This window comes from Cannabis sativa, chromosome 9 (genome assembly GCF_029168945.1).
Source record: "Cannabis sativa cultivar Pink pepper isolate KNU-18-1 chromosome 9, ASM2916894v1, whole genome shotgun sequence".
Lineage (NCBI taxonomy): Eukaryota > Viridiplantae > Streptophyta > Magnoliopsida > Rosales > Cannabaceae > Cannabis > Cannabis sativa.
This window is the reverse complement of record NC_083609.1, coordinates 16,811,498-16,833,957: the sequence shown is the minus strand read 5'-3', so window position 1 is coordinate 16,833,957 and position 22,460 is coordinate 16,811,498. Positions and strand designations below refer to the sequence as shown.

Genomic DNA, 22,460 nt, shown 5'->3' with positions numbered 1-22,460 from the left:
TTCTTCAGATTTTTCCTCTCTTGCATCCTCAGTTGGCCCATCTTCTTCCACTACTAATCCTAAATCAAAGAAACCGAGGCCCTCCTGCACTAATTATGGTAAACCAGGACATTATGTGGACAAATGCTATTTTCTCCATGGATTACCACCAAGTTATGGTGACAAAAAGAAGTCTGAAAAAGACAAGGCTAGTGCCAACATAGCTACTGCCAGTTCCAAACCAGAAAACACCAACAGTACCACTCCAGTTGATCTTTCTTCCTAATGTCAGCAGCTTATCTCCTTACTCAGCCAACAATTGAGCCAACTACAAGAAATATAAGTTCTAGCTACCAAAAAATTGGTAGTAAATAATCTATATTTGGTAGCTAATACTTTTTTTGCTACCAAATTTTTTGGTAGTAAATTAGTAGTTGTATCATGGTCGCTGAAAGTTTTTTGCTACCATATATTTGGTAGTTGATGCTCTATTTTTAGCTACTAATTTTTTGGTAGTAAATCATCTTTATTGTAGTAGCAAAATTATAAGCTTTTAATATCCAATAAAATTATTTTGCTACCAAAAAATAATTGCAAAACTAATAAATTATAATGTCCAATAAAACTATCTACTACCAATTTTTGGTAGTAAAATTATATAAAATAGTTCTATAATAATAATATATTGACAATAAATAGTAAAATAATTTTTTTTTCTTTATATAATGAAATATATATTATATATAGTACAATCTTTAAGTACTACAACAAATTATTTTCTAAAAAAAACAACAAAAATGGTTAAAATTATTAAATTTGTACACAGCATCAATTCATAAATATTGAGTCACATCTTTAAGTGTACACATGAGCAGATCTAGAAGTTGGCTTCTTGTTTTGGAATTGTATCTTCTGGTCCTACACTTAATGAAACTACAGAGTTCCAGGTGAAAATAGTGGAGTATGGACCATCAGTAATTTTCACATTACGCTGTGAAATGGATTAATCCTGAAAAAAAAAATAAAGGTTTGAGAATGAGTTTGATTATTTTTGTGGTGGAAGTAGAAAGTGTCCCAAAATGTATGATAATGCGTGGACAAACACCTGGCCAAGATCCATATTTTCCAAAACTACAAAGAATTCTACTCTGGTTAGCTAGTGTCGATGGTGTGCTTATATTGAATACAAACAACAGACTGCAATATAGCTTAAACAATTAGAGAGAAAATAATCACTATATAACAAAGTATACAAAGAACAACAGTATTCATTTAAACTGCAATACATTGGCATATAGCAACTAGTTAATTCAATCAACATTAATTTCCCCAAATAACAAGAAAAAATAAAAACGAAACTCGGGTTAATTATAATTAAAAATAATGAAAATTAAACTCAATTATTAATTATTTTGTACCCTTTTAAAAAAAAATACATTCTCATTTAACAAAAGAGAGGTTACCGATAAGTAAATTTGTTCTAAACACAGAGAATAATAACCAAATGGATCCTAAATATAAAGTCAGTCATGAAGACAAAGGACAAAGTCTGTTTAATATGCACACATTCGACAAAAATTAAGGCCAACATTTTAGTTTCTTTCATCCTATTTGCAAGTACTGAGTTGTAGCTGATACTAAAATTGTTCAAAAACAAAGCAGTACATGGCTCAAAGGTAAAAGATAAAATAAAAACTTACATTACCTTTTGAATTTAGGGTAATTGATTTTGTGGCTGGGAAAAGAAGTCTTTGGCATTATGAGCAAGTTCTGCTTCCAACATCTTTCATCTACGCGTACAATACATACATTTGACAAATCATTGATCCAATAATAGAAAATATTTTTGATAAAAAAAATGCATAGCCAGGTATTTTGATATTTTCATTCCTCAACTAGACAAAACCACTGCTTGGTCAGGAACGGAATTACAACCAAATTGGATTAAAAAAAAATGTAACTAACCCTTTTCTACTTTTTCACTGAATCTATTGCAAACTTAATAAAGGTCTACTACAAAATCAGTTGCTTAACTGAGAGTTTAACACACTCTAGGCACACAAATACAACTTCTTTCCAACCAAAAAAAAAATGACAAAACGTGCACAAGTTGAATTCAATTGCATGCATGTTCACATAAATAAACAACACATACAATTTTGAAAAGGGACAAGACTAATACATACCCTAGTCTTTCTTCTTTATCCAGGATATAAGATTCAAATTTTAAAATGAACGACTAGGCTTAGCTTCGGCAGGAGTGACTTGGATTTGTCTTCCGTCCAAGTCGTAAGTGATAAAACGTTTAGATTAGGTTGAGGTGTTATACAAATCTGAAAAATGTAACTTCAACGTCATTTTTAAATTTTAATAACAATAAATTATTCTAATACTTAAACAAACTCAACATTATTTTCTAACTACTTAAACTATTTTACAGCTATATATTAGCATGCATAAATAAAATAATCATAAAAATAATAGAAATAGAAAAAAGTGAGCGACAATTTAAATTTTGAATAACAATAAAAAAGTCAGATGAAAAAGTAAAATAAAAAATAAGAATAAAAAAATGATTATATATCATTAAATTATTTAAGATGTTTATATTTAAATTAAAAATAATAAAACCCTAAACAAAACTGAAATATCTACACATATATATAACTATCATTCCTTAATCTGTTTCTTAATCTGTCGATCTATTCCTGCAAAAAACTAAAAAATATTACTCATCCTTCGGTGAAACCTAAATATCTACATATCTACATATATATATATATATATATATATATATATAATATTATTTTATAAAATTGAAGTATCTACCTTTGGAACCAATCTTTGATTTGAAGAGCTTTGAAGAGCAAGGACTAAAAGACAAAAAGGTATAATGTATACTTATATGTTTAGATTAGATATAGTAATTGTATGTATAAGTATAACTGATCCATATTTGTTTATAACATAAATTTTTTTATAATAGGTGTGAGGCCATTTTTGAAGGGAAATTTCCAAATCGAGGCAAGCTTCAATTGGAGGACTTGATCACAATAAGGTAACTTGTATTTAAAAAAAAACATTAAGAGTAATTTATAAAAACTATTTAAATTTGTATTTTTTCTAATAAGTGTGTATTTATAATTTTTTAGGGTGCAAATAGAATTCTCCCTCACTTTTTTTTTATCAAGAAAAGGATATCATTAATAAAAACCATCAAAGTTTACACAAAACCTGCTAAACATCAACCAGACCAACGCCCTCCCTCAACTACATTATACAAATGATCTCTTTAATGGTATAGTTCCCACCCTTGACAAATAACATTCTAGATTTCAGAGAGTTTTTATCAGACTATCTACATGAGAAATTAACATAGCTTTTTGTTCAAATTAAGATACATAAAAAATGTCATATTCTAAGTTAACAGTGTAATAATCAATTCTCATCCTTCTTACTGGTGATACTTATATATTTTCTACTAAAAATGTATTTATTATACAAAAAGTATTGGAGACTATAATATCAATACAAGCGATACTAATTAATATAAAAGAGATTGGAGATTATAATATTAATACAACTAAATTACTATTGCTATATAACTTATCATGCTAGATGGACCAAAATAACACAACAATTTCTCATGTTATTATGAACACTTGAGAAATAGTTGTGCCTCTAACATAGCATCATGCAACCTACATCTCCAAAGGTCATAGTATGCCAAGGTACCAAATTACTTAAATAGGGTCAGACACAATTCACATCACATCACAAGTCATTAGCATTACAATATAAATAAATTATCATATAAATTACATTTTAAGGTTCTATATTCCCTACATATGAACTTGATAATTATGATAAAAAATTAGTTCCAAAATATGAAATTTAATAACTAGTATCATAAGCTCATCGACAAAATTTCTATTGTCTTCAATCATACAATATAATAGTGTACTATTTATAACTTGTTCTCCTAAACATTAATGAAATTATTATTTTAATTTTACTTCCCTAAAGATAAGAAGAGTCAAGATACATAACACATAAAGACTCTTACACACATATTATAATAAAAAGGAAATACTACAATTCATAAAAGTCCAAAGAAAACGAACTAGAGAGTAATACAATCTAATGCATAATTCTTGACATCATAGACTAATTGATACAACCTAAAATATGCTTATATAAATCGTATACTTTGTATTGTTGGTGTATGGGTACCCGCTGCTCTAGGCAATTTGAAGAAGTCATTGAAGAATTATATCAAACACTTTATAGGCATACAAGTTTATCCCACTATCGCCACTATCAACATATCTTTTATCGCAACTAAAGAATCACAAACAACTCTAATGACTAAATCACATACATAAAACTGTTACAAAAAATAAAAAGAAACAAGTGGTAAATAATAAAAGAAAGAACAAACTAAACCAAAAAAAAAAAAAAAATGATAACTCACCAAGAATAGACTACAAAGCTTTGATTTTGTGATTATTGCCTGATTGGATAGAAAAATCACCAAGTTGTCAGCAATGGAGATGGACGACCATCACATGTATATGAGGAGCTTCACTATTAGGCTGCTGCCTCAATCCTCTGATTGAAAATTTAAATTCTCTACAATAAGTATGAATAAATAAAAATCCCCAAATACCCACCACAAATCAACACAGATCAATAAATGAAGTAACAATCATAAAAGGGCACTTAGCTACTAACACAAGTTGGCTATGCATTAACAACACTAAAACATGAAATCAAAATATTTCATTAAACTTTTCTATACAAAATGATGCTCTGAACATGGCATACCAATATGATCCAACAAACTCGCAAGCTTTTCCTTTTTCATGTTCTCTGCGTAAAATAAATTCCATATATCATTAAACTTTTCTAATACTAAATGACAATGCTCTAAATATGAGATAATTTTCTTAACTAAAATTACTGTTCTGTTGGTATTATTAATATGAAATTAGTAAATAGCATAACTAATCACTTTTATTGTTCAATATACAAAACCCAACAAGTTGTTCCCTTACAAATTGTCCCATATAAAAATTCTAGTAAATATTGTTTTAGGAACAATCTCATATTCAAAGCAAATTGTAAGACCTAACCAAACTATATATAGGATCTTATAAGTAAAATATAAAGACATATTAAGTTTTTCGCAAATTGTCTAATTATAATTACTCTGGAGTGTACTCACTAATTGCAATTTTCATTCTACACAGTGACCTACCTATAGCTATAAATATATATATATATGTATGGGATATTTTCAAAAATATGGGAAAAATGAGCCATCTTATGATAAATATGGCAACAAAACTAAATGCCAAAAAATATGGCATTAATTAAGGAAGCAAACTACAAATATGGTTTCTTATTTAAAAAAAACCATATAATAAGTTAAAAACAGAAACTAATTTTAAATGAATAAAATTTACTATTTTTAACCATATATAAACAAAATCTGTACACGATTTTCTCTCTCTCTTGCGATTCTCTCTCTCTCTACTGCGATTCTCTCTTCTCTCTCTACTGCCATTAGTTTTTGGCCTGCGATTCACTTCATCATCTTCTCCGATTCAATTCATCACTTCTCCCAGTCCAAATTTATTCTCTGATTCAAACAAAACTGATCTGAAAAACAGCCATGGCCATGGCAAGCAACCTGCAACATCGGCACCTGACAAGCAATGAAGCTCTCACCTTAAACCAGAAAACGCATTCTTAAACTCAGAGCATCGATCAACCTGCACACATAAAATTCAATCAACAAAATCAAGCCAACACCGATCGTCCCTGTCAACAACGATCAAAATAAAATACAGGTACACTTATATAAATTCTGCTATGAATATTATAGGCATATATATACTGCAAAAGAAAATTAAACCGACTATGTACAATTCCAATTTAAACTTAAAAGAAAAAAAAAACTAGATTGAAGTAAATTTCATACCAAAACTATATGATCTTGCATTGCTTCATAATGAAATGTCCATACTTAATCTAGATTTAGACTATGAAGTTTCACAAACAAAAAAAAAAAAGGAAAATTAAACATTATGAAAAATTCAGTTTTAGACGTCCACGATCAAAAATGAAAAGATTACTGAAAATTATGAAGATAAAACCGGTTTCTAAAAACATTATATATTTTAACTAAAAGTTCCTAAAATGATATTATCTGTTAAACATAAACAAAATATAAAGTAATGTTGGAAATCGGTTTCTGAAATATATAGTGAAACAAACACATATAATTTTAAAACAAAAACCGGTTTCTAAATACATTATAAATTTTAACAAACAGTTTTCAAAATGATATTGCTTGTTAAAAATAAACAAATATACAGTAATGTTGGAAACCAGTTTCTCAAATATATAGTGAAAAAAAAACATATAATTTTAAAACAAATAAAAACAAAACAAAAAAAAAATAAGGAAACCGGTTTCTTAATACATTGTAATTTTTAACTAACAATTTTCAAATACTGTGTACAGGAATGGACTCAATAATGTGTGTGGTCAAATATGGAGGGCAATGGAAAGAGGATAAAAAGTATGAAGACTACATAATGACTGGACTACTAATACCAACAAACTGTGATCTAAAAAGTTTGTTGGAATTAGTAAAGGCTGAAATCAAATGCAACACAACAATAGAAATGCATTACCAGTTATGCCCAGACTCACCACCAATGAAAATAATTAGTGACAACTCACTGATGTTCTACTTACAACTGAGAAAGACACAAAATGCAGTTAGTGAGTCTCCACTCTGCATCACAACAGTAGACGAGACAAGACTCCAGATCATTGCACAACAAAAACCAGAAAGTGAATCTGTAAGACAAGATACAGATGTTCAGAAACTGGTTTTACAAATAACCAACATTAACAAGCTTCAGATCATCAGCAACCCTAGGCTCACAAACTTTATCCTAAATAAACATAAAACAAAATACAGTTAAATCAAAATGAAAAAAAAAAACAAAACTATTAAATTAAACAAAACAAAACAACAAAAAAAATATAAGAAAAAATGAAGACATACCAAATTAGAATGCTCCCCAACATCCTTTGATTTTCTTTTCTTTGACGCACTAGCGTCATCAGAAATAGCTTTTCTTTTCTTGGTTGAAACAGGTTTTGCGACAATTTTTTCGGTTTCAAAATCATCATCACTCGCAGATGGAAGGACATTCGTATCCTTCTTACTAACTTTTTTACAACCGTGTTTCTGAGAAACAACATCGGCTTTAGGCAATTCAATATCATCCTGAAAAAAATAAACAAATTAAACATAAACAAAACAGAACAGATAAAAAGAAACACAAACAAACCAAAAAAAACCAGTATTATATAACATATAAAAATAAATACCAAACCACAATGAAACATAAAATAAATTCGAAACCGGGTTCAATGAAATTTAATACATACTTTAGTTTTCCTTGGAGATCTTCTTAATGGTGGAGCTTTCGAAGGTTCCATAACATGATCAACCTTAAAAAAAACAACACAACATCAGTTTCAATAAAAAAAAATTAAAACCAGTTTAGAATAACCGAAAAAGAAAACATATACAATTAATAAAAACCGGTTTTAATACAAAACATAAAACATACTTTGCCTTTGCGTGAATCTTTTTTCAGTCGACCTTTAGCCTTCTTAGAAGGCTCAACCTTTTGAACATTAGATGGTACTTTATCATCTGATTCTCTCTCCTTTTGATAAAAAAAAATACAAAATAAACATTAGACACAAAACAACAAAAACAGTCATGATAATTAACATGAAAACCAGTTTCATACAAACTAACAGTAACACACCTCAACCTTAACCTTAAAACCACCCACACACCAAAAATCACAGAACGCACAAATAGCATAAATCAATCTGTAAAAACTGGTTTTTGACATGTTTCCAAAATAGGTATGATCAAATATGTGCATTACATTGATGTTTGAAACCAGTTTCTCCTTTTATATCATCTAGTAGGGTACTAGTGATTACACTAGTTTATTTCAATCTAGAACATCTAAAACACAAGTGTCTAACTAGAATTGTCTTATATTCCCCTGAAGAGGTTATGTACCAAGAACAAACAATAGTCAAGAAGGACAATAACCTGAATCTGACGTGCTTAACCTGAACATTAAAACACCTCACAAACCAAAAATCTGAGGATCCCAAGCAACACCTCCATCAATTCTAAGTAATATAGAAAATGTAATCTCAAAAACTGGTTTTTAACTGATTCCAAATTAGGTATAGGATAAGCCCAAACAACACCTGATATAGAAACAGGTTTTCAAATGACAATTTTTAAAATCACAGAACGCACAAAAACACAAATTAAACTAGAGAAACTGGTTTCTGAAGAAAATTAAACTAACACTGACACTAACAGAGTTGAAACTCTTGAAAACAAATCAGGAAAAGGGGCAGAAAATTACTTTGCTCGTTCGCGATGGAAGGCTACCAGGTTCTGCTACTACTTTTACTTGATTCTCAAAACTGTTTTGGAAATAATTAAGCCAAATAATGGTTACACTACATTACTTTCTACATATATATATGTACACAAACACAATCGTCTGTGAAAGAAGACAGCCAAACATACAGAAATACATAATCATTAGGGCTTCTATCCAACTTGCATTCATTATCTGAATAATTAACAAAAAAGAATTCTAATAAAAACCAATCGTATCCAACCAAATGATAATCACAGTACTAATTTGTTCCACTAACAATGCAACGCTTAATAGGACTTAGTGAATATTCACAAACAAAGGAAAAAGGAAAGTTCCAAGTAAAATTGCAATAAATCAATGCCCGAGTTCACTTCCATGAATGATTCATAAAAAAAAAAGGGGAATGTTCATTAAACCCAAATTTGCATAAAATGCATAAAATCCGTCTAATGTGTACCTCAAATTAGATATAAATTACAGTACAGTTTTATTTATTGTATATATATATATTTTTTTTGCTAAATAACACTGAGTGTGTATAAACTATAAAGTATTGCCCAGTTGATCATAAATATATAACATACTGTACCACGTAAAACGTTGGTAGCCTAAAGTAATACAACAGGGAATGAAAAACATAATCATATAGACGCTGAAATGTAAAACAGGAAAATTGGCAGTGGTTTTCCTATTTGTGTGTTCCATCCCAATACTAAAAATCCTCCCTTTGGTCCAATTAAACAAATTAAAGCCAGCACAATGAGTTATAATTATGTTATAATAAGCTTCAATATCATCCTGTAGCTAATAGTAATAATAAAAAGAGCAAAACCCACTTTGAAAAACCAGCTCACGTAGTCCAACCACAGCCAACATCCAAAATAAAATCATGTTTTACTTTAATAATCCACATCAACCATCAAACAAAGCTTCACTTCTCGTATAACCATCAAACACACATCAACCAAAGACCGTGAATGTTCATTAAAATTGCAAAAAAAAAAAAAGAGAAAAGCAGAAAAAGGAAAGCCGATCTTGGGAAATAGGAAAAAAGGGCTTCAAAACGTTTAACACAAACACAAACGCCCAAATCACAAAAGTAAGGGATTTCTTCAGTGTATATAAAAAGAAATGAAACAAAATCAAATTAATAGAAAGCAATGGTAATTGCCTGCGTGAAAGCTGAAGAACACGGAACCATTTTGGCCTGAGTGTCATCGGAGCAACCAAGAACAACAAGTATTCCACACATTTTGAATTGAAATTTTTCGGTTATGGAAATAGAAGAAGACAAAGGTGGCAGGAGGGGAAATAAGGGAGAAGAGCAACACATAAACCATTTTCAAATCAACCCACAATGTCGGTTTAACACAACAGCAAACACTATAAAAAAACAAAAAAAAAACTCTATGAACAACCAAAAAAACTTCATAAAACAGATAAATGAAAATGAAAAAAAAAAACCCTAACATCTGAAAATTAATAAAATGGAAAGATAGAAGCAATACCTTGAAGAACCAAAAACCCAAAACACAAGGTGGCTGATTTCGTCCCAAAATCGGTAGCCAAAAAGCAAAAAAAACAAATGAAAAACCAGAAGGAAGAAGAAGGAAACCGAACAGAGGAGAGAGGGAAAATGAGAGTGATATTTGATTATGAGGTAGGCGGTTTATGAGGTTTATAGGGGTTACTTGAAAACTGAAAAAAGAAGTTAAAATGGAGAAGCAGCCATCACATCACCATGATTACATGCAAAAACCCCTCTACAATAAACGGTTATCGTAAAAAAAAAATTGTATCAAAAAATTTAAACACTTAAAATGACTAAAATAACCCAAAGAAACTACAAAACACACAATATGGACTTTTGGCAAAATAGTTCCAGCCGTATGGGCTTTAAAATTCCATAAACTGTTGCCAAAGTTGAAAAAAGCCATATAAAGGGGTCCATAGTTAAATATGCCATATTTATCATAAAAGGTTTAAAAAAGCCATATACCACGTAAATTCTACTATATGTATTTGTCCTCGGTAGATTGGTATGTATGTAGCACCACAAATCACATGGAGAAAAAATATCAAACTCACATATAGAAAAAGATCCATATTCAAAATGGAGAAAGAAAAATTAACGAATGAAAAATTTAACAAGGATTACATAGTTGTTAAATCTACGAGAAAGAAAATCAACCTGCATGCGTCCTTGTCGTTTGCAAGGGAGGAGCTGTCATCGTCGACTGTGAGTAGGGGAGAAGCTTCACCTATTCAGATCAAAGATGTTAGAGTAGATCCAGGCCCGGCCCTGGGCATAGGCGAGCTAGGCCTGTGCCTAGGGCCCACCTAGCCCAGGGGCCCAAAAATTTTTTTCCCCTTTTAAAATTATATTTTTTTTATTGACTTTAAAAAATACCACATTTTTTCTAACATAAGGGTCCAAAAATAAAAAATTTTCCTATGGCCCACTTTGTTTCAGGACCGGCCCTAGTAGATCGCTTGAAGACAAAACCCCTAAATTCGATTTTCTGCAAAGCCTAGTAGAATCAATGTCAACAAAAAAGGAATCGGGCTTACATCAGGCTTCTCTGACTGGCTGAGAAGGGAAATACTGGAGTCGGACTCAGGAGGAAGAACGTTGACAAGGGCATTCGAGTGGCGATGCAAAGCAACAAAGGCAGAGGGCTTGAGAAGCTCCCGATTGATGGTGCTGAGAATCCTAACGACGTTATTGGAGCTGGTGGCATGAGCCCACTATCCCATTATTCTGATCAACCATTTCCATGAACTGGGCAATGACGAGGAAACGAGAGAGAGAGAGAGAGAGAGAGAGAGAGAGAGAGAGAGAGAGAGAGAGTTCGCAGGGAGCTGCGGGAGGTTGGAAGAGGTTAATCGTAGCTGAGAGAGGCGGATGAAATTAGGGTTTCATGAAAAAATAAATAAATAAATAAATAGTGTTTAATTGTATTTTATTTTATTTTATATAAACTTTATATATTAAATTGTATTAAATATATATTTAACACAATTTTTTATTTTATATAAACTTTATTTATTTAATTGTATTAATTTTTTTTTAATTTTTTTCCCATTTTATATTTTGAAAAAACTAAGTTTTTTTTAATTTTTTTTCCTATTTAAATTTTTGGTAGTATATTTATGAAACAATAAATTATAGTGGCGTTTGGTAACAATTTTTTAATTAATTTTCTGTTTTTAAAATTGAAAAGGTGAAAAATATTTTTTAAAAACATGTTCTATAAAACTGTTTTCACTTTTTAATTTTTTAATTAAGAATCAAAATTTTAAAAACAAAAAAAAAAAAATCACTTTCAATATTTTTTTTTCTTAATCAATATTTTATTCCGACAAGACTTGGACCCAAATCCCTCCCCACGGCCATGGCGCTGAACCGCGGCCTCTAACTCGAACCTGAATCCAACTCCGGACCTAGACTCGACTTAGATAAAATCAAAAAATAAAAATGAACTTTACATAACACATTTTTGTTTTCTATTTTTAAAAATGAAAAACAAAAGTAGTTACAGAACGTATTTTTTATATTTTTCAAATATTTCCTTATATATTTTTTATAATATAATTACTTTTAAAAATTATTCAGTAATATTATTTTTTTATTATTATTTTTTTAGAATTTAGTCATATTGTTTCTTTGGATTTTTTTTTCTAGTGTAACACATCATCCTCACACCTCTGAAAAGGAATAAACAAGCTATGGATAAGAGTTGGATTTCTAATAAGAATAGATTGTCTGCCAAGTACAATAAGGGATCGCAAAATTTCATTAGATTATCAAGTAGTCATCTGAATGAGGAGAATAAGATTCGGTGCCCATGTGTTATGTGTATGAATTTATACTTTCATGACTTACAGACAATTGAGCGTCATATTTATGTAAAAGGGTTTTATACTCGATATGTTAATTGGGTACATCATGGGGAAAATATTTTAGAAGAAAGTGATCATGATAATGATGATGCTACTGATGTCGAAGATTTCAGTGATATTGGCGATAATAATAATGACGTTGACCATGATGTCAATGATGATATGATCCCAGCAATTGAAGACTTGGCTCAAGAAGTTCCTACACATAATGTGCATGTTTGGCATCATAACTAAAAAATTGTTTTTTTAAAAAAAAAAACAGAAAATTGTTTTTAAAAACAATTTGGCTAGTTTGGCCTTGTTTTTTAAAAACAGTTTTCAGAAAACAAAGTTACAAAAAATAAGAATTTTTAAAAACCAATTCACTTTTGGTCAATATTGTTTTTAAAAATCACTAACCAAACGTGACTTGTGTTTTAAAAACTTCAAAAACTATTTTTTGTTCTCATTTCTAAAAACAATTTTTTAAAACAAAAAACAGAAAACAATACCAAACATGCTCAATGCTTTTGAGAATTTTGAGGATTCAAGTGATAAGGAGAAATGGAAAAACTTCCATAACTTATTTGATGAAGTAGAAAAAGAATTGTATCCTGGATGTACAAAGTTTTCAAGTTGACTTTCATGGTTAAGCTAATGCATATAAAAGTATTGACTAGCTTGAGTATTAAAGGCTTCGACATGATTCTCGAGCTTCTTAAGGATGCATTTCCTGATGATAACAAAATCCCAAATTCTTATTATGAGGTTCAGAAAATATTGAGTGGTCTTAGTTTAGAGTGTGAAACAATAGATGTATGTAAGGATGATTGTTGTTTGTACTGGAAAGACAATAAAGATGCTACAAATTGTCCTATATGTGGTCATGAAAGATATGAGTACTAAGGAACTAAAGGTAAGAAAATACCACATAAAAAGATGCATTATTTTCCAATAACTCCCCGTTTACAACGACTTTTTATGTCAAGATACACCGCAGCAGATATGAGGTGGCATAAAGAAAAATGTGTGGATACTGAAGGTGTACTTAAACATCCGGCAGATGCAGAGGCTTGGAATTTCGATAAGCAATATCCTGATTTTGCCAAAGAGCCTCGAAACATTAGGTTGGGCTTTGCAACAGATGGGTTTAATCCGTTTGGTGATTTATCAAACTCATACAACATGTGGCCAGTAATACTAATGCCATATAATATGCCACCATGGATATGTATGAAACGGGAATCCTTAATGATGGCAGTACTTATTCCTGGACGTCGTGCTCCAGGTAAGGACATAGATGTTTATTTACAACCCTTAATCGAAGAATTAAAAGAATTATGGGAGAAAGGAGTACGAACTTTTGATGTTGTTGATAAATCATATTTTACAATGCGTGCTGCTGTGTTATAGACAATTAATGATTTCCCTGCATATGGTACTGTGTCCGGCTATAGCACTCAAGGGTATAAGGCATGTCCAGTTTGTGAGGATGACACATCTTCATTTCGAGTTAGGGGTAAGATCTCTTACATGGGACATCGTCAATATTTGTGTGTTGAACATCAGTGGCGCAATGATAAGGAATACGATGGTACAATTGAAACACGAAATCCCCCTCAAGAGTTAACAAGTGATGAAATTTTAACTAAATTAGATGGTATGTGGAAATGTAGGTCGGGTAAAAATGTTGATATTGTAAAAGATGATCAGAATCAAATGAAGAATGCAGGCTATGAAAATAAAGCAAATTGGAGGCGTAAAAGTATTTTTTGGGAGTTAGCATACAGGCCTAAACTTAAACTAAGACATAATTTGGATGTGATGCATATTGAGAAAAATATATGTGACAGTGTGGTTGGAACAATGTTTAGCATCGACGGCAAGTGTAAGGATACCGATAAGGCACGACTTGACTTACAAGATTTGAAAATTCGTAAGCAATTGCAAATGAAGAAACGGGGGAACAAGTGGGTGAAACCAACGGCTTGCTATACATTATCGATGAAGGAACGACAAACTATTTGTAAGTTCTTGGAGTCTGTTAAATTTCCAAATGGATATGCAGAAAACTTGTCTCGAAATATAATTATGAAAGATGGGAAGATTACTGGTTTAAAAAGTCACGATTGTCATATATTATTACAGATATTGCTACCTATTTGTGTAAGGCCATACTTGAAAAAAAAAAGTGATGAGTGTAATTGTTGAATTATCCTTATTTTTTCAAAAACTTTGTGCGAAGACATTGTATATGAAAGACTTAAATGATTTGGAAGAAGGCATCGTGTTCACACTTTGTAAGATGGAAAGCATTTTCCCCCTGCCTTTTTCGATGTGATGATTCATCTAGCGGTCCACTTGCCAAAGGAAGCCAAGTTAGGTGGTCCTGTCCAAATGCGATGGATGTATTCAATTGAAAGGTAACATAATTTTTGTTACCTTAACAAATAATGAATTTTAAAAATGTGCACTAATGTATATATATTAATTATATAACCTTTTATAGGGAAATGGGTCATTTGAAAAAATATGTAAAGAACAAAGCTCGGCTTGAAGGTTCCATTGCTGAAGGATATATAATTAGTGAGGCATTAAATTTTTTTTCTATGTATCTTCATGGGATAGAAACTCGTTTCAATTGTCCAGATCGAAATCCAGATGATGTCGGAGTAAGAAGACAATCAACATTATCCATATTCAACTTACCAACTAGACCATTTAGAAAACAATCATCAATCAGAATAAGTGAAGATGAACGAAATATGGTTCATTGGTACATTCTGAATAATTGTCCTGAATTGGAGCCAAATTTGGAGTAAGTTTTTTTTAAATCATCTTAACTATATCCTAAAAAATTTATGTTGTCGTAAATAAAATAATTCTTATCTGAGAGTTACTTACTTTGAATCAGAGAACACAGATTGTTTTTACAATCTAAAGGTGTTTTGGATATTGACAAATCACAGAAAAAAAAAATTTCCATCTTGGTTTGAAAATAAAGTAAGTTCATAAATTTGTATATCTTTCAAATGGAATATGCATATTTATTCTCATTTTAACTATACTAATTATTATCTCAGGTTAAAAGAATGAATGAATGCTCATATTCTACAGCCCAAGATGATTTATATGCTGGTTGTATGGTTAATGGTGTTAGATATCACACAAAAACTCGAGATGAAAAATGAGTCACTCAAAATTATGGAATTCGAGTTGAGGCAGAATATAATGGGAACCTTTGTGATTTTTATGGTGTCATCGATGAAATATGGAAAGTACATTACATCTATTTCAATAAGGTGATATTGTTCAAATGTTCTTGGTATAACACCAGTGAGAGTCCACGTAGAATCTATATGGAATATCATATGACTAGTATAAATATTAGCTCATATTGGTTTGAAGACGACCCGTTTCTTCTTGCAAACCAAGTTAATCTAGTATTCTATTTAGATGACATTAAAAAAGGAGAAAATTGGAAAGTGGTGCAAAAGGTAAACCATCGTCATATTTGGGAAATACTATCAGAGCCTGAAGTTGATGATGGAGAACGAGTTGTCCAGAATCGTGAAGCATATCAAGAAGACTCCTCAAACAACATTAATCTTGTTGGAATTATATTTTACCAGGAACTTAGATCTACTCACAAGTATGTTGATTTAACAACCTAAAATTGAACTTCTAAAACGATGAATAAAACACATAAAAGTTAAGAATAACTTACATTGATGGCAGCGGAATTAAGTGTCTCCTTCAGTTGGATGTGATCCTTCACAGTCTTCCAAACTATGATTGAGGTACTGAGTGATGTGTGTGGGCACTTCTCTCTCACAAGGATTTTCGAAATTCTCTCTATTTTTCTCTCTTGAATTCGTGGGTTATCAAGCATACAAGAGAAGAGAACAAGGGCTGCTATATATAGGGAGAAGGGAGAGCACAACTTTCCAAATAAGCAGTTTCCTCTTTTACTGTGTAATTGATTAACTGCCTTATTTAGTGTGATCCACCACTTTCCTATTATTGCTAGGCTTTGATTAGCAATTACATGGCAATTAAAATTGAAAATAATAATTGGGAAACATGCAAAGGGTGGCCGGCCATGGTGTTACAAAGGCCTCACTAGGGTTTTGCAGTTTCCTCAATTTTATTTCTATTTCTCCAAAAATACTATTTTTCCAATTCTAACCATTTAAATGCCAAAACTAATTATTTAATAACTAAAATAGATTATTAAATAATATTGTCATTTAAAATAATTATTAATTAGACATGCAAAGTCTCTCAATTAATAATTAAACCTAGAAACCCTTTTATTTACAATTTCATCCTTAAACTGTGAGAATTCACAAATTAGACATAGTCTAACTTTTAGAATTATAATTGATTAATCATAAATCAATTATAGAGTCTTACAAACAGTATAGTCTCAACTAGAATGGGGACCATGGATCTATATGCTGAGGTTCCAATAAGTTGAACCGATTTACCAAGTAAATCCCTAACTTATTAATTCCTTGTTGAATCCACTCTTAGAACTTGGAATTGCACTCTCAGACTTATATAGAACATATTATATGTTTCACGATATCAATATGCTATCTCATTTAACCATTGTTATAATCTTAATGTGATTAAAAGATCCTCTATATAGATGATTTACATCGAGATGGGACCAATTTACCGTTTACACCCCTCAATGTATTTTGCCCCTTTGAACACTTAGTTACCTGTAAATGATGTTTTAGTGATCCAATATGTAGTCACTGAAACAAGAGCTTATCCATTTACTTCTATTTAACTAAGCTCAAAGGGAATCATCACTTTACTTCTATACACCAATAGAAGCTATAGATTCCATATTTATGTTCAGCACTCCCACTCAGTTATGCTATCATGTTCCCAAAATATACGTATCACCCTGATCCAAAAGTAGGCTTAACTAATAAATCAAAGAACATGAATAGCACTCAAGAGATTGAGCCTAAGCATATCAAGATTTAGATTCTCTTAATCTAAGATCAACTTCTGATATTGACTTGGAAAGATACAACGGTAAGTTTATAATATCTTATCTAAGTTCAATATCGGTCCAGTCCAATGTATACTCCATACATTCGAAACTAGTATACTTTACCAATGTCCTGGAAAGAACATAACACTTACTCCAAGTGTAAGTATACTTCATCGCTGATTATCACATCAGTGTAAATCCAAAACACTGATGAACAGGGACCAAATCTTTTGAATCATATAATCACAATCACATTCTGTATTGACAATACTGTAATTGTGAATAACTATATGTTCTGGATTTAATTGATTTTGTGCATATATCAAGTATATATATTAAACCATAAACATGTAACATACATGTAATCATAAATCACTTCAAAATTCTAAATTGATAACTAATCAGATTGTAATGGGTTTTATTTAGGGCACAAAACCCAACAAATCTCACATTGGATTCCTCAAACAACATGGATGGCGTTCTTATTCGAAAAGATATTGATGAAGTTGAAACTGATGAGTTATTGATTGACTCCCCAAAAGATCAAAATAATCAAGTTCAACACGAATTAAACATTGATGATATTGATGAAGAAGCACTACTTAGTGGTTCAGATTCTGAAACTGACTGTGATGAAAGTGATTAATATAAAGAGTGTGTAAATAACTTTATTTTGTTAATGGGATAATTTAATATTAGCTACTAATAATTTATCATTTCAGATTTTATTATGTCAAGTAGTACGAGAAAAGGTAGCTTAAAACGGGGACGCACTGATACTTCGGATCAACCCTTGAGTAGTACGAGAAGATTTAGCTCTAAACGGGCACACAATGATACTCAATCACCATCAGATTCACCGCAAACCTTGACACCTTCTACTGATGACCCTTCAACAGTTCCATTACATGATGAACAACGTCAATCTTCAAAAGGTACAAAATTTTATCATCACTCTTATTTTGAAAAAAAATACATTTATAAATACATATTAATTATATATTTTTCTTACAAAAAAATAGAAATACAAAAGAACGTACGTGGTCCTACTCGTGGAGATCGCTTAAGCCGTGAACTGAAGAATGACAAAATAACTAATTTAACTATTACCTATAATAAGGGCGAGCTTCAAGTTTATGGTGATAATGCTTCTGATTTTACAACCAATGTTGGCGTAAATGTACACCATGATGCTCTATTGCAATACAGTGGTTGAGCGAAGTTCCACCTGCAGAAAAAAAAAAAAAAAAAAAAAAAAAAAAAAAAAGCTGTATATGCTCGTATACAGGTACATTTGTTAATGTATTCATTTTCAATATTTCTTTTAATTAGGTAATTTTATATTTATTTATTCAAAACTTATGCAGGATGTATTTAAATTGGACTTTGCAAAAGATCCATATCTTGAGGTAATTTGTGATGAATATTGCAAAAATGCATACAGTAATCATCGTCATAATTGTCACCGACATTATAAAAAATGATCGAGGAAGGAAAAAATCCATTAGAGCATCGACCTACGGGTTTGGTGATAAAAGAAGCTGACTGAAAATGGATGTGCACTGCATGTTTCTCCAATGAAGAGTGGAAGGTATCATAATGTCTATTTCATCATATTAATTTTTAATTTTTCTTAAAAAATTGTTAATGTCAATTACTTTTTTTTTTTTTTTTGCAGAAAAAGTCTATGGCTGGCTCAAAAAATAGATCAAAAGTAAAATTTATGCATAGGGGTGGAAGTAAATCATTTACTCAACACTTACATGAGACGGTAAAAATAATTTATTATTACTAATTAATTTTAAATTACTATATATAAGTTTTAAAATTTTTTTCATTTAATTATTTCAGAAGTCTACACCGGTAATGGATGTAGATGAAGGACAATCAAAGTCTATTAAAGTTGGAGAGATTGAAACATTCAAAAAAAACTCACTACACATAAAAAAAAATGGATGGATCAACCAAATTACTGAGGAAAAATATGTATGCAACACATTCACTATAAGTTAATAACATTTTCTCCACTATTTACATTTTATATAAATATATTATATAATTTTTTTATCTTTGTAGAAAGAGATGATTGAGTTACGTGAAGATCAACTTCATCAACTCGAAGCTGGTACATTAATAATGGTAGACGAGGCTGCTATCTATAGACAAGTTTTAGGTGATGCTAAGTACGGGTGGCTAAGAGGGACTGGACCTGTAATAGGAAAAAAATTATCAATAGAGTTATCATCTAAATCCAAGGAGCTTAAAGAACAACACATTGAAAAATTAGAAAAAATCATCAAAGATTTTACCAGTGAAAAAGATGGTGTTTTTGAAAAATATATTTAAGAAAAAGTGGACAAGCGGGTTGAATCATTGGAAAGAAAATTCTTGGAAGGACATAAATTTCAATCTTCATCAAATAAAGAGACAAATCAACAACAAATTAGTTCAAATCCACCACAACAGTGGCCAGATTAATTTTACTACTAATATAACTAATTCTTCTATGTTGTTTGTAGGATAAAACTTATAGATTAACTTTGAGAGACGGTGATGTAGTTGCTATTGGTGAAATTTTTCCGGGAAAACAAGTTCATGGGAAAGATTTGGAAAAAGGCAATGTACGAGTACGCATAATTGAATGTTTGAATGAAAATGCTCGTCTTCCTGCCCATGTTCGTGATGATTTAATCTTCGTAAAAGATGCAGTCGAAAGCTTTGTTGCATGGCCGAAACACTTAATCATCTTTGGTGATTCTGAGGTAAAAGAAAATAGTTTGATTTTTATTTAGCCTTTCTATTATAATTAATTATTGTTTAATAATATTTTAGGCATTAAAAACTATGGAGAAAAATGAACATTTATCTCCACACATGCCAACTCAGAAAGCTTCAACAAGTTCGATGAATGTGAAAGACTCTCCTCTTCCATTTGTTATGCCCAAAATCATCCCAAGGAGCGTCAAAGCTATATTGTTAAGTGTTCAATATCGCAAAAGTAGAGATGAGTATCGTATTGAAATGGATCCAAATATTTTTGGGTCTGATCAAGATTTGTATATTGAACCTAAAGATATAGTTGATTTTGGCACAAATGTTGAGATTGGAGCTGGGTGTATCGCATTTTATATAAGGTAAGATAATTTTTTTTCATATTTTTTAATCGCGCACTTAATAACATTATTTAATTTGGTATTGTTATAATGTTTAGGATCTTACATGAAAAGTTGAAAAATTCAAAAAGAGAGAAATATTTTCGTTTTATTCATCCAAGTTGGGCTTTTATAGTGGGATCCTATGTGCTGCAAAATGTAGAATCAATAGTAGATCGATTAGCAAGCGCAGCGCAGCGCAGATGCAACTTTCATTGATCCCTATCAATTTAGGGTAAGATTAACTTAAATTATTATTTTAGCTATATAGTAATATATTTATATATAACAATTTTTTCTTCCATCACAAGTTTTCATTGGGTGCTAATAATAATTGATCCATCACGTGAGATGTGCTTCTGGCTCAATCCACTTGGAGAACTACCAAGTGATACCATTAAGAATTTTATCGCAATGTAAGTGAATAATAACTGTGATGTAATAGTGTTGATATTAATTTGTTTATCATTTAGGATTTTTGACTATTACAATGCTTCAAAAAAGAAAATTCCAAGAGCAGGTGGTATTATATGGAAAATTATAAAAGTGAGTAGTCTTTATCTCTCAAAATATATAATAAATTTTTGTATTTCACAAATATTTAATGATTTTACAACAAAAGATTACTTTTAATTATTTATTTTAAGAGATTCTTACACATCTATATAAATGTGCAGTGTCCTCAACAACCCAAAAACTTTGAATATGAATATTATGTTATGAAATACATGCGGGATTTATACATGGATTTGAGACCTCTCAATTGGTTAAATACTAATGTATATGATATATACATCTTTTTGAATATATATATATATATATATTATTTAAGTTCATTAATATTTATTAATATTTTTTTTTCAGTGCAACAATAGAATGGAGAATTACACAAATGAAGAAATTGATGAAATTCGAATAGACTGAGCCGATGCATTCATAGAATTGATTTAATATTTTATTAAGTTTTTTATTCATTTTTATTGAACAAATGAATCATACTATATTCATTAATTATTTAATTTATACATTATCATTTTATTTTATTTTATTTGTTTATATTAATATATTTTAGTTTATCTTTTTTTCTCTTCTAAATTATTTTTCAACACTCTTTAGAAGTTTTAATAAGACAATGATATAAGTTTATTTTGTGAGAAAATTATAATTCTACTCTTTAAAAAATTTTATTTTTAAAATAATGTTTAGTAATACTGTTTGTATTAATTAGGTGCCAACCTAATTACAATTAATTTTAATTTTTTTAAAAATACATGCAAATTGTATATATTTACCAAATTAATAATTTAGGTAATAAATGTAATAAAGGATAAGAAAAAAAATAAAATAATTTCACTAAAATTAATAACAAAATTACATAAATAATTTAAGTTCACTGGAGAAACATTAAAAATAATATTTATATTTTAGTAAAAAAAAAGTTAATTATTTACTGTATTTTCTAATATTTAGTATAACAATTTTATAAATAATAATTATATTTTTACTCTAATAAATTAATTAGTAGGTAACAAAATATTATATTTTGTTAAATATAAAATACAAAAGTGCTAAATAATATTTTTATACAAGAAAAAATAATTGTTCAGCATTGATTGCGAGAAGAAATATTTTTCTACTAAAAATAATGTAGTAAAATGCATATATCTAAGAGTTCATATTTTGTTACCAACAAAAAATGGTAGCAAAAATTAGTAGCTGAAAAAATTATTTTGCTACTAAACACAATTGGTAGTAAAATTGGTAGCAAAAAATATAAAGATCTTTTGCTACTAAGAAATATGGTAGTTAAATTGGTAGCTAAACACAAAAATTTTGCTACCAAAATTTATTGGTAGCTAAAAAGAACAATTGCCTACTAAATAATTTGGCAGTAGAAATATTTGGTCTTATTTATTTGGTATT

The 22,460-nt window shown here is 30.0% G+C and overlaps 2 protein-coding genes and 2 long non-coding RNA genes across 8 annotated transcripts; 3 read left to right on the top strand and 1 right to left on the bottom strand.

Annotated features, from left to right (window-relative positions):
* Positions 1 to 664: 664 nt before the first annotated feature.
* On the bottom strand, positions 665 to 11,224 carry LOC115723151 (uncharacterized). Of its 5 annotated transcripts, none has more exons than XR_009684351.1 (8): positions 11,061 to 11,224; positions 10,681 to 10,750; positions 4,807 to 4,851; positions 4,454 to 4,611; positions 4,189 to 4,320; positions 2,166 to 2,312; positions 1,085 to 1,769; positions 665 to 988 (listed from the first exon to the last, which is right to left on the bottom strand). It is a non-coding gene; the product is annotated as an uncharacterized LOC115723151 (long non-coding RNA). The 5 variants fall into 5 exon arrangements; XR_004012904.2 differs by having other exon boundaries at positions 1,685 to 1,769; XR_009684350.1 differs by lacking the exon at positions 665 to 988 and having other exon boundaries at positions 1,003 to 1,769.
* A 994-nt stretch (positions 11,225 to 12,218) lies between these two features.
* LOC115723736 (uncharacterized) lies at positions 12,219 to 15,193 on the top strand. The gene is made up of 7 exons (XM_030653213.2): positions 12,219 to 12,608; positions 12,874 to 12,980; positions 13,052 to 13,270; positions 13,361 to 13,673; positions 13,785 to 14,484; positions 14,725 to 14,794; positions 14,881 to 15,193. The coding sequence occupies exons 1-7, from the start codon at positions 12,219 to 12,221 to the stop codon at positions 15,191 to 15,193; spliced, it is 2,112 nt and encodes a 703-aa protein (XP_030509073.2).
* Positions 15,194 to 17,790: 2,597 nt separating this feature from the next.
* LOC133030807 (uncharacterized) lies at positions 17,791 to 18,607 on the top strand. The gene is made up of 2 exons (XM_061103697.1): positions 17,791 to 18,320; positions 18,408 to 18,607. Exons 1-2 carry the CDS (start codon positions 18,116 to 18,118, stop codon positions 18,599 to 18,601), a joined length of 399 nt encoding a protein of 132 aa, XP_060959680.1. The 5' UTR covers positions 17,791 to 18,115; the 3' UTR covers positions 18,602 to 18,607.
* Positions 18,608 to 19,794: 1,187 nt separating this feature from the next.
* On the top strand, positions 19,795 to 21,042 carry LOC133031139 (uncharacterized). Its single transcript, XR_009684632.1, has 3 exons — positions 19,795 to 20,147; positions 20,218 to 20,772; positions 20,849 to 21,042. It is a non-coding gene; the product is annotated as an uncharacterized LOC133031139 (long non-coding RNA).
* Positions 21,043 to 22,460: the final 1,418 nt, after the last annotated feature.